Source organism: Pinus tabuliformis, chromosome 7, assembly GCF_031772625.1.
Source record: "Pinus tabuliformis cultivar Carrire ecotype Pingquan chromosome 7, CPIR1, whole genome shotgun sequence".
In the NCBI taxonomy this organism is placed as follows: Eukaryota; Viridiplantae; Streptophyta; class Pinopsida; order Pinales; family Pinaceae; genus Pinus; species Pinus tabuliformis.
In genome coordinates this window covers 522,832,928-522,846,025 of record NC_142293.1, presented here as the reverse complement: position 1 = coordinate 522,846,025, position 13,098 = coordinate 522,832,928, and the positions used below count along the sequence as shown (strand labels likewise).

The following is a 13,098-nucleotide window of genomic DNA, read 5'->3' as shown; positions in this document are numbered from 1 at the left end:
TATCCGTGTGCAAACTCTCAAATGATTGAGATTCACTTTTTTGAGGCTAAAATCAGAAGTTCTGTTGAAAATTTATCAGCTTAGGTGGGCCTGTGTTAAAAAATAGTTTCCAAGAGAAAACATAGTAACTCTTCCACGTGGAAAATCAATGAAATGCTGAAGCCAAAACAGCGAACAAAAACAACTGATGGATCCAACCACACACTATAAAGTTATTACTTTCAGGAAATATAAAACAAGAGCTGCACATTAGACACTAACCATCAAAGATCATCACAGCAATATGAATAGCAGTGCCTGCAATTTGTAAAGAAAACAGCTGATTCTTTGTGTGCATTGCCTCACAACGAAATAATACAAACTAGGAATTATATATTACGTGAGAAGGTTGAGAATATCTACAGCCATTACACCTGATCTAAGAATCTTTCATTGTTTTTTTGTTAGCCTGCAAGAGCCTGGAAAGGTTAACTTATTTTGGCAAGATTCAAAATGTGCTGATAATAACAATCATAGCACAGCTAATGGCCCTTGGTTGTTAGCCTGTTTAAACTAAAAAATGCGGACAACAAATAATCTAGCCATGAGAAGGTTCCAGCCATCATACAACTATCCACAAGGCAAAGATATATTAACATTTGTAGTATGCCTTTGCTCTCCCATAGAGTGGGAACCTCGCCAACCCATTGGCTGAAAAGCAGGCATGTTCTGAGTTGATTGTTGACCAACACTATTAATACCAGAAGCCCCAGAGCTTGAGTTGAATGGAGGACCACCCGGACCGCCATGTTTAGCTCCCAAATGTCCAGAAGCAGCTACATGTTGCAAACCTAATGAAGATAAAGGATTCTCGGGCTTGCCTTGAACCTTTTTCCCATCCAAAATAAAGCTCCCTGCAATCACCTACATAACATTTGCACAGGATGAACTTAGCCAAAAGAAAATAAAACGAACATCTACATGTGAAATCTGTCCATATTATCACCTGAACTGGACTGGCAGCCATTAACATTCCAGCTACCACTCCACCAACAACACGACCATCAGGGCCAGCCAATGAAATACTCAGCCCACCCGTTCTACTGCGTGCCCCATTATTCTCTGTTAACAAGAACGAGCCTGACAAGGAGACAATATCAAAGCGGCCCTGCAGAAATAAATAACCTGACATATAAGATTCTTAAATTACAAGTCTGGGCCCAGTAATTGGTAGCCTGACAGGTAAGTGCTGGCTAGAAATAGAAAACCTATCTCTTAAACAGGGATATAAAACCAAAAAAGCAAGAGACCAGATTATTAGCTGATTATGGACCATACAGCGGCCTAACTAGATTTGGATGTCAAGGTTTCATTTGAGATAATCAACCATTTGTTCAATCAGATTTTAGAGGAATTCAAATGAGACCATGAACATCTGCATATGTTTCACCATAGGGAGGCTGTCGAAATCAGTACCATTTATGATTCAAACAGAACTTCAATTTCCATTAAACACAACATAAAGGCACATATCAAGAAACAGTGGTAATTCAAAAGCTTCCAACTTAGGCTGGTTTCCCCAACAAGGCGTGAAAGTCTACATCTTAAGGTCAGCACATTATTGAATGAAAAATCATGTAAGTGGCCAATATACATGATCCCCTATGCAGTAATTGGGGTGGACAACTAAAACAAACCTGCATGTATACCATTAACCTGTAAAAAGAACCTTTGGATTTGGAGAGTTTCATCAGAAGAATTTAACCAAAAGTCAGATTGGCAGAAACCAAAATAAGAGGGACGGAAGCCTGACCAGCACACCATCTATGCAATAAAAAATTAAACTGACATATGCACCAAATCCATTAGGGCAGGAATTAAGATGGAAGAAGGTTGAGCTTCTTCTCTCCAGGTATCACAGAGTGCTACACATTTCTTCATATCGTGATAAATTCTATGCAAAAAGAAGGCTCAAGATGCCAAGGCTATGCACTCCACACATCAAATCTAAAATTTATATTTTAAAGAGGAAACCGCGAAACCAAAACATTTCAGCTACATGCTACATCATTCAGGAGGCGGATTCGTGTGCTGGACAGATCCACTGGCGATCCTCGGGCAGAACTGCAGTTCCGAAAATCAGAACCGTGGTTTTGCCCAATTTCGTGGTTCCTGGACTTTTGAAACCGTGACGGTTCAGCAGGCCTGAAACACAGTTCCACCATGGTTCCAGAAACCACTGGCACAGTTCCGTGGGGCATTTTCCTTTTTTTTTCGGAATTTTCAAACTGCTATGTGAGGAACCATGCTTCCTAGACACTCCCAAGGTGCTCCCTAGATGCTTCCCAGATGATGTTCCCCAATGGTAATGTCAAATTATTAAAGTAATACATAAATTTTTAACATTAACATGAAATGATTCATGATGTTTGAGAGCTGGTTGCAACCTCATCGGACTTCATATGGAGAAAATACAATTTCATATCTCATTCAAAATTCGGCAGACTAAACAGTTTTCAAGATTTCAGGATCAATGGGATTGTGGCATTTCATTAGATTTTATCATGTATGGGGTATGTGATTGACATTTAAGCAAGAGCACCAAGCCCTTATGTACCCCGGTGTTGGTGGTGTTGATTGTTGAACTCCTTTGTCATGGCCTTAGCAAAAATGTATCCTTCACTAAAAGTCAAAATCATTGAACAGGCATGTTAAGCTTTTCTACCATTATAAGACTTGGATTAGGCAGTTTGATCAAAATTGGAAAATGTTGACTAATATCCCTAGAGAGCCGAAGTAGAGGAAAAGGCTAGACAAGAGGAGAGAAATCTAGATTCTAGACAATGTTATCGAAACCAAACCGGAAACAACGGCATTGGTCAGTCCGCCGGTTTGGGCCCAAAACTGGTTCAAACCGGGCCTTGGAACCAGAAAAGGCTAGTTCGGTACTGAACCAGCCAGTTCCATACTGGTTTGGTACAGCCGATACCCGCGCGGCTGAGGCAAATAAAAATTGCATTTTTTATTTCTTATTTTTTTTGTTTTCCTAATTTCTAATTTTTCTCTAGCACACCCCACCCCCCTTATTTAAACACACCCACCCCCTCTTTCATTCACACTAGTCATTTGAGTCTATTGAAATTCTTGAGTTAAGTTTAGTGAGAAGAGTTTGGAGAGTTTTTTGCAAGGTTGTTCTGAGGGAGTTTTTCACAGATTTGAAGAGTTGATTGAAGTCTTGGAAAGCTGTTGGGCTGATTACTAAGCGAGATTTTCAAGCTGCTTCAAGGATTTTCCCCCAAAGATGTTTGGGTGTTGTTGAGTGCTTTTTGGAGCTGGTTGAAGGGGCATTTTTTTATTTTGTGGGGTGTTGTCGCGCAGATTGACACGACAACGCTCAGACCGGGGGCTGTCACTCTGATCCCCGATCCCTCCGTTTAAGCCTGTCTCCCGCGGCTAAGGGGGGTAGACCCTATGAGATGATGAAGACCAACTGTCGACCAGCTGGTTGGGAGACACGAGACACGATTAAGATAAGCACTAAAATGATTTGATTAGCTTAGCAGACCAGTGCCTTAAGAGATTTTTATTAAAACGATTACTTGTTAGATGATATAGAAACATAAACCGTGAACAGCAATCATTTGTCATCAAAAGGTAGCAGCTAAATCACATGACCAAAACGATATCCAGCAACTGAGAATTCTGAGAAGATAAATGCTTTAAACAACCACGAGAATCATAAATCATTAACTAGATATCTTATTCGTATCTCGACTTGAAAATTTCAGCATGAAAGATATAACGTGAAAACAACTGAATCTGGCAAAAATAATTTTCCACAAAAAAAAAATTATGCTTTTTTTAAATTTTTTTTTTTTTTTTTTTTTTTTTATAAATAAAACTCTAAGAGCTCAAAACTAATAAAAAGTAAAACTAACTTAAGAAATAAAATTTGAGTTATTAAACTGAAATAAATTTAATTCCTAAAAAAAAATACAAATTATATGGAAAATCTAAATTCTAAAAAAATCAAAATACAAACATGAAATCCAACTATATATAAAAAAGAAACTTTAAACTAACACAAATACCCTATACTAACCCTTTTACGAAATTATTCACGATACAATTTAAACATAATAAAAAATGAAACTATGGTGGAACCCTAATCTAAAACGTAACTGTAAAAATGGTTATCAGGCATAAAAAGAAAAGAGTCGTAAGCAAATACGTTGCACGCTACCACATTTCCATCGAATTTGAATGCGGGACTTGACTCCTGAAGGAAAAACGACGAGCAAAAAGGAAAACTTCACGAAAATGGCAGGGTGACAAGAGCGTAAATGGAAATCGAATTACCTGCTGTCGGCCTGAAACGAGACTGAAACCATGAGAGCAGAGGAAATGTACCAGATCGAACGCAAGCCTCCTTACGATTCGGATACCTTGGCATCAAATTCGCAATTTCGTGGTTTCTGAGCACTTTGGAGCGAGAATAGCATTCCTGTGCGGATTTTTACCTGGACCGAGAGCGCTGGACGATGAAACTTTGGCTATAGGAATGCTATCGCCTGACAAAATCTCGTGCCGGTATTTGAAAGCAAATGGCGGTGAGGAGTACGAGTCGGCTGAGTTCATATAACCCAAAAAAAAATTTGATGCTGCCAGATCAACGTCATGAAACAGCTAGCAATCTTAACCCAGCCACGCAGATGGTCATTTAAATGTTGAATTGGGTTTCCTGGAAACCACTGCGCTGAACAGTGAGATGCTTTAGGTGAATCGCCGTCACATTGAACTGTTCATTCACTGCGTTCTTCAAGGATATAGACCACCCGAAATTCGTCGTTTGCTTCAACGATATATATATTTCTTTTTGTCTGACAGGTGGAAGATGTAGCCGCAGGAATAGATACGTTTTCCCTTTAACACATTTGGCAGCTTCGACTATTGGCGGATGGGATTGCTTAAAAGAATGACGGCTTGATTTATGTGACTGCAGATTAAAATGAGGACGCCTGAGGAGATGCGCTCGCTGAGGGAGAAGGGATCGACTCTTTATTTGCAGGCTGAAGGACGCAATCTCACGCATATATAAACCAGCAACCAAAGAATGCCTCACGTTGAAATCTGCTGCTTATGCACAGTGTGTCGGCGTGTCAACCTTGACGGCAGTCCTGCAATTGCAAAAAAAAGACAAAACCCTAATAAAAACTGCACAAAGCAAAAATTTGAAACCCTAGAACAGCTAATTTAATTTACAGATTTGGCCCCTTAACAGCCAGATTCAGCAATAAACACAGAAATATTTTAAAGAATAAAAATTTCAGGTTTTCACTGTGAAGAACTTCAGAAAATCTCTCATGCAAATAAACAAAATAAACTGAATGATAGACCCAAGATCAAATCCAACTGGGCTCAGCAAAAAATGCTTGCGGGAGTTAGCTGGTTCAGCCGAGAACTTCCCCTAACGCCCGGCACTCTTCTTCAGTAAGAATCTTTTGCACAGCTCAAAACAACCATCAGTAAAGAGGGCAAAAATGCTGCTAGATCTCAACAAGTAATGGAAATACCTGCCATTACTTCAGAAACCCTAACAACACTCAAACCCTAGCAAGTGAACAAGATACCTGTGCTCACAATACTCTACAAAAAGCTATTATTAATGGCTGAAAATAAAATATGCAGAAAATTAAACAATCTCACAGCATTTCAAGAGAGTAACACCAGCAAGATATGGACCCCAAAGTCTTCTTTTATTAACCAGAAACAGATTTACAAAAGAGCTTCAGTATCAGACTCACAGATCCTATTCCCATTGATCTGAAATGACTCCCTAAGACCCTATTTAAAGGAAATGATCCCAACGGCTAGTTCGAGTGATCCATGTCGAAATGATCTCGACCGTCGATGAGGATCAAGACATCTCTTAATCTCATCCGTCGAAATTGTTAACTTATTATTAAAAATAATATTTTGCATGCATTCACTTAAAATATTATTATTTTATTATTTTAGGGTTTTTGCTCTATTTTATGATTTTTTATGATTTTTTATTTATTTCATTTTTTAATTTTTTCAATTTTTTTTTATTTTTATTTATTTTATTATTTTATTATTTTTACTCATTTTTTAATTTCTTAATTCATTTTAAAATGGATCCTCGAACTTAGCCTTTGGAAAAATCTCCTAGGACCTAGGACTTAGGACTCATGAGGGGATTTAAAACATTTTTCAACCCTCAAGACACATTACATCATGACTTTTACAATTTACATCTTAAGGGGACAAACCCACTTAACATAGACCCTCATAAACCACCCAGTTTCTGCGACACAACTATAATCTAGCAAATTAACACACTAGGATTCTCCTAAAATTCGAATGACAAAATCAATCCCAGCTTTGGGGTCACGCTGAAGGAAAACTCTGCCGATCGTAGATCGGTGAGACGAAAAACCTTCCGGGACATAGATTATCATTAGAAAGTTAGGTCCACCTAGGCAATTTTACATACATGACTCTGATCTGCTAAGATTATTTACAATTCATACATGCAGACTGGGTTTACAATTAAAATGATCAAGCTGCTGATGACTGCAGGCTGGCACGGACACGTCGTTCAGGTGCTACCCCTTTCTGCCAAGAGAAAGGGGGTGTACTGCATGGGTAGTTGACCGGTAGAGGTCAACATCTGGCTCTACTTGGGGACACGTTGCTGCTCTGTAGGAATGTGAGAATCCAGAATCTGCATCCATGCAACACACAACAAAATATAAGTAGCGTCCGTCCAAAAATCATCATATAACATTAAGCACAGGAAAGATATGAGCTCTTCATTTATTAACTAATCTAGAAAAGCAAATCTAATCCTAAAACAGAAATGAAATACGGAAAAAACAAGGAGTAGGGTTAGAAATACGATACAAAGGATGCCCCATGGCATCAGATGTGTTCAATATAGTGCATACTGAGCATTTGCCTGCTTTCAGGCAAATCTGTCGGCTGCTTGTCGGATGTGCCATGTCCAATTCTGCATATGGTAGGACTTTTTCCTATCCGAAAATCAAGCTGCTCGCAGCCGTCTGATGCATCAAATCTTCTTCTCATTTTCTTTCTCTTGCGCTTTTTCTTTCTGGCAGGTTGATTTACTGATGACCTGGAACTTTCTGTTTCAAAACTATCAGATGAAGTATGTGTGATATTGTTATGGAACCAGCTCAAGAAAAGATAGAAAAGATAGATCAACGCCTTAGAATTCAGCCTCTTCGAGGGGGCAACCTCCTTTGTATGTTAGCCAACTGATTATTATGATTGAACGTCATGATAGTCATTTCTTCATCCATAGTTAACAACTTGTTTTGCATAGAATCGATTTCCCTATCATGATCAGCTTTCATGGTCATCATATTTTCTTCTAAGCCTGACATCTTGCTTTGCATGCTTCTAATTTCTGTTTCATATTTAGTTTTTATGGCCTCAATTTCTTTAGCATGCTGATTTTGCGTGACCTCCATCTCCCTATTTCGTTTCTCCAGATGGGTGTATAAAGTTTTGACATCATTGATACAACTAGTTTGATTGCTTTCCATATTTTTTATCAGCATCATTAGATCTTGTAAAATTTGCTTTTGCTCTTCTTTTTCATTGTCATTTGTCCCTGATTTTTCACTATCATGAACTTGATCTGCAATATTTCCGGTGGATGACACATTCTGATCTGATGAATCATCTTGGGATCTTTCACCATCAGCTGGACCTTTTATCAAATTACTTACATTCTGTTGCACAATTTTGGAGGAAGCAGGCAAGCTGTTTGGATAACCATATCTATCTTCAAAAGCATTAATAATGTCTTCCAAAGAAGTGAAAAAATCTTTAGGAAAATTGTTAAACCAATTCAAAGCATCATCTTCTAAAGAAAGGACAAATAGATGCATTTTGATATCTTCATGATTAAACTGAGGGGGTCTGCAATATATGATCATGATGCGAATAAACAAGCCTAGATGCCTTTTAGCAGCGATTGGATCACCATCTGAAAAAATAGGTAATTCAGGAATGGCCTCCTCCGGAAAATCATGGAGACGGTGAGTAAAACGACATGGTTTACATGGATAATCCATGATGAACAATAAGGGATGAAATGGATAATAGAACTAGATCTCTGCTCAAGAAAATCAAAAGATGAAAGAAATGGAGTCGCCACTTGAACAATAAATCTGATTCCAAGATCCAAGAAGTAATCAACAAACAGATATGCAGGAGGCTTCTTGTCTGGGAAAAAATAAGAAAATGGAGTCGCCACCCAAACAAGAAACACACCGAAGAAATAAGGCAATAAAAGATCCAAATGATAACCTCAAACGCCGAATCTGCCAGCTCAAATGAGAAATAAGAACGATGGGAAGATGAAAGAAAAGTCGTTGAAACACCGAGAACAAAGTGTCCCTGGCAACGGCACCAAAAATGTTGTCACGCAGATTGACACGACAACGCTCAGACCGGGGGCTGTCACTCTGATCCTCGATCCCTCCGTTTAAGCCTGTCTCCCGCGGCTAAGGGGGGTAGACCCTGTGAGATGATGAAGACCAACTGTCGACCAGCTGGTTGGGAGACACGAGACACGATTAAGATAAGCACTAAAATGATTTGATTAGCTTAGCAGACCAGTGCCTTAAGAGATTTTTATTAAAACGATTACTTGTTAGATGATATAGAAACATAAACCGTGAACAGCAATCATTTGTCATCAAAAGGTATCAGCTAAATCACATGACCAAAACGATATCCAGCAACTGAGAATTCTGAGAAGATAAATGCTTTAAACAACCACGAGAATCATAAATCATTAACTAGATATCTTATTCGTATCTCGACTTGAAAATTTCAGCATGAAAGATATAACGTGAAAACAACTGAATCTGGCAAAAATAATTTTCCACAAAAAAAAATTTATGCTTTTTTTAATTTTTTTTTTTTTTTTTTTTTTTTTTAAATAAAACTCTAAGAGCTCAAAACTAATAAAAAGTAAAACTAACTTAAGAAATAAAATTTGAGTTATTAAACTGAAATAAATTTAATTCCTAAAAAAAAAATACAAATTATATGGAAAATCTAAATTCTAACAAAATCAAAATACAAACATGAAATCCAACTATATATAAAAAAGAAACTTTAAACTAACACAAATACCCTATGCTAACCCTTTTACGAAATTATTCACGATACAATTTAAACATAATAAAAAATGAAACTATGGTGGAACCCTAATCTAAAACGTAACTGTAAAAATGGTTATCAGGCATAAAAAGAAAAGAGCCGTAAGCAAATACGCTGCACGCTACCACATTTCCATCGAATTTGAATGCGGGACTTGAGTCCTGAAGGAAAAACGACGAGCAAAAAGGAAAACTTCACGAAAATGGCAAGGTGACAAGAGCGTAAATGGAAATCGAATTACCTGCTGTTGCCCTGAAACAAGACTGAAACCGTGAGAGCAAAGGAAATGTACCAGATCGAACGCAAGCCTCCTTACGATTCGGATACCTTGGCATCAAATTCGCAATTTCGTGGTTTCTGAGCACTTTGGAGCGAGAATAGCATTCCTGTGCAGATTTTTACCTAGACCGAGAGCGCTGGACGATGAAACTTTGGCTATAGGAATGCTATCGCCTGACAAAATCTCGTGCCGGTATTTGAAAAGCAAATGGCGGTGAGGAGTACGAGTCGGCTGAGTTCATATAACCCAAAAACAATTTTGATGCTGCCAGATCAACGTCATGAAGTAGTTACGCAGATGGTCATTTAAATGTTGAATTGGGTTTCCTGGAAACCACTGCGCTGAACAGTGAGATGCTTTAGGTGAATCGCCGTCACATTGAACTGTTCATTCACTGCGTTCTTCAAGGATATAGACCACCCGAAATTCGTCGTTTGCTTCAGCGATATATATATTTCTTTTTGTCTGACAGGTGGAAGATGTAGCCGCAGGAATAGATACGTTTTCCCCTTAACACATTTGGCAGCTTCGACTATTGGCGGATGGGATTGCTTAAGAGAATGTCGGCTTGATTTATGTGACTGCAGATTAAAATGAGGACGCCTGAGGAGATGCGCTCGCTGAGGGAGAAGGGATCGACTCTTTATTTGCAGGCTGAAGGACGCAATCTCACGCATATATAAACCAGCAACTAAAGAATGCCTCACGTTGAAATCTGCTGCTTATGCACAGTGTGTCAGCGTGTCAACCTTGACGGCAGTCCTGCAATTGCAAAAAAAAGACAAAACCCTAATAAAAACTGCACAAAGCAAAAATTTGAAACCCTAGAACAGCGAATTTAATTTACTGATTTGGCCCCTTAACAGCCAGATTCAGCAATAAGCACAGAAATATTTTAAAGAATAAAAATTTCAGGTTTTCACTGTGAAGAACTTCAGAAAATCTCTCATGCAAATAAACAAAATAAACTGAATGATAGACCCAGGATCAAATCCAACTGGGCTCAGCAAAAAATGCTTGCGGGAGTTGGCTGGTTCAGCCGAGAACTTCCCCTAACGCCCGGCACTCTTCTTCAGTAAGAATCTTCTGCACAGCTCAAAACAACCATCAGTAAAGAGGGCAAAAATGCTGCTAGATCTCAAAAAGTAATGGAGATACCTGCCATTACTTCAGAAACCCTAACAACACTCAAACCCTAGCAAGTGAACAAGATACCTGTGCTCACAATACTCTACAAAAAACTATTATTAATGGCTGAAAATAAAATATGCAGAAAATTAAACAATCTCACAGCGTTTCAAGAGAGTAACACCAGCAAGATATGGACCCCAAAGTCTTCTTTTATTAACCAGAAACAGATTTACAAGAGAGCTTCTTCAGTACCAGACTCACAGATCCTATTCCCATTGATCTGAAATGACCCCCTAAGACCCTATTTAAAGGAAATGATCCCAACGGCTAGTTCGAGTGATCCATGTCGAAATGATCTCGACCGTCGATGAGGATCAAGACATCTCTTAATCTCATCCGTCGAAATTGTTAACTTATTATTAAAAATAATATTTTGCATGCATTCACTTAAAATATTATTATTTTATTATTTTAGGGTTTTTGCTCTATTTTATGATTTTTTATGATTTTTTATTTATTTCATTTTTTAATTTTTTCAATTTTTTTTTTAATTTTTATTTATTTTATTATTTTATTATTTTTACTCATTTTTTAATTTCTTAATTCATTTTAAAATGGATCCTCGAACTTAGCCTTTGGAAAAATCTCCTAGGACCTAGGACTTAGGACTCATGAGGGGATTTAAAACATTTTTCAACCCTCAAGACACATTACATCATGACTTTTACAATTTACATCTTAAGGGGACAAACCCACTTAACATAGACCCTCATAAACCACCCAGTTTCTGCGACACAACTATAATCTAGCAGATTAACACACTAGGATTCTCCTAAAATTCGAATGACAAAATCAATACCGGCTTTGGGGTCAGGCTGAAGGAAAACTCTGCCGATCGTAGATCGGTGAGACGAAAAACCTTCCGGGACGTAGATTATCATTAGAAAGTTAGGTCCACCTAGGCAATTTTACATACATGACTCTGATCTGCTAAGATTATTTACAATTCATACATGCAGACTGGGTTTACAATTAAAATGATCAAGTTGCTGATGACTGCAGGCTCGCACGGACACGTCGTTCAGGTGCTACCCCTTTCTGCCAAGAGAAAGGGGGTGTACTGCATGGGTAGTTGACCGGTAGAGGTCAACATGGGGGATGCTATAGAGCTGATTTGGAATGATTTTGGATTTGATTTTCTTAAAAAAATTTAGAGGGCAAGTCAAGGTATTTTTTGTCATCCATTATTGTTCTATTTTTCTCCAAAAATCTGTTTTTTTTCCCTAAAAATTTAAAAAACCTAGGGATTTTATGCAGATTTGTAATTTTTATTTGCAAAATTTCTGATGGCCACTATCTTCTTTTATTTTTTCTCAACAATTGTTGTTTTGCAAGGTTATTTTGAGAGATTTTGTTGGCAAATTTGTGGGGGAAATTTTTGACCTGATTGAAGAGTTTATTTTTTGATTTGTAGGAGCTTCTTCTCTTCTGAAAATTTACAAATCTTCTCCAAGTATTTCGTGACTTCTATTTCTCTTTTATTTTTCTCTAAAAGAAAAAAATTTGCCCTAGAATTTTAAAAACCCTAGGGTTTCTATGCAGATTTCTATTTCTCCCTATAGAAGTTGTCATGGCCCCAAAAAACAAGAATAATCCAACTTGGGTTCACTGCCATTTAAATGAATAAGGGATAAAAATATGCAACTATTGTGGAAAGAAAGTTAAGGGTAGGGGGATCCATAGAATTAAAGAACACCTAGCACATTGGAGAGGGCGAGTAAAACCTTGTGACAACATTTCTGACGATCTTAAAGCAAAGATGCTAAGTCTAATTGAAGCCTACAAAAAAGAAAGGGGGCAAACAAGGGAATTTAAAAAAATATAAGCAAAAGTCAAAAGGATGATGTTGTTCTTAGTGACCCTGATTTTGAAGAATATATGCCCAGTTTTGAAGATTTCTCTAGTTTCGTTGCTAGAGTTGGAGAGGATACTTCTGGCCCTAGTTCAAGTGCTTTGAACTTGAAGAGGACAACAACCCGTAAAGGGATTGACTCCTTTGTACCCCGCACCTGTTGAAATATGTAACTAGGTTCGGTGACCAGTCTTCATAATGACGTATGTAATCATGATTTTATGTATTTGATAATGATAAAAGCAAATTTATTATTGTTATTCTTGAGGCATGGATTTCATGCTCAAGGGAAATTTATTTTTAGGTCAAGCACCCATTGAGTGCTTATAGGGCTTGTCATCAAGTCTACAAGTCAAATGAGTCATCACCACGTATGAAAGACCCTTTTGGTATGTTACATATTCAAAAGAAAAATTTATTTGAGTCAAAATAGAGTCAAAAGACCCTCCAAGACCTTGTCATCAAGTCGACCTACACAAATGGACAAGTTGGCCTAAAGAAGCAATTTGTACCCGTCAAAACCCTATAAATAAGAAGGAACTCGATCTCATTAGGGCACTCACTCAAGCAAGTT

General features: G+C 37.8%; 1 protein-coding gene across 1 annotated transcript in view; it reads right to left on the bottom strand.

Annotated features, from left to right (window-relative positions):
• Positions 1 to 352: 352 nt before the first annotated feature.
• The window catches only part of LOC149248365 (AT-hook motif nuclear-localized protein 10-like), a 203,298-nt gene continuing 190,552 nt past the window's right edge, over positions 353 to 13,098 (bottom strand). Inside the window, exons 4-5 of the mRNA XM_089458412.1 lie at positions 986 to 1,147; positions 353 to 903 (exon numbers count right to left, since the gene is read on the bottom strand). Coding sequence (XP_089314538.1) covers positions 610 to 903; positions 986 to 1,147 — 456 coding nt within the window. The 3' untranslated portion in view covers positions 353 to 609. The remainder of the gene's footprint in view (positions 904 to 985; positions 1,148 to 13,098) is intronic.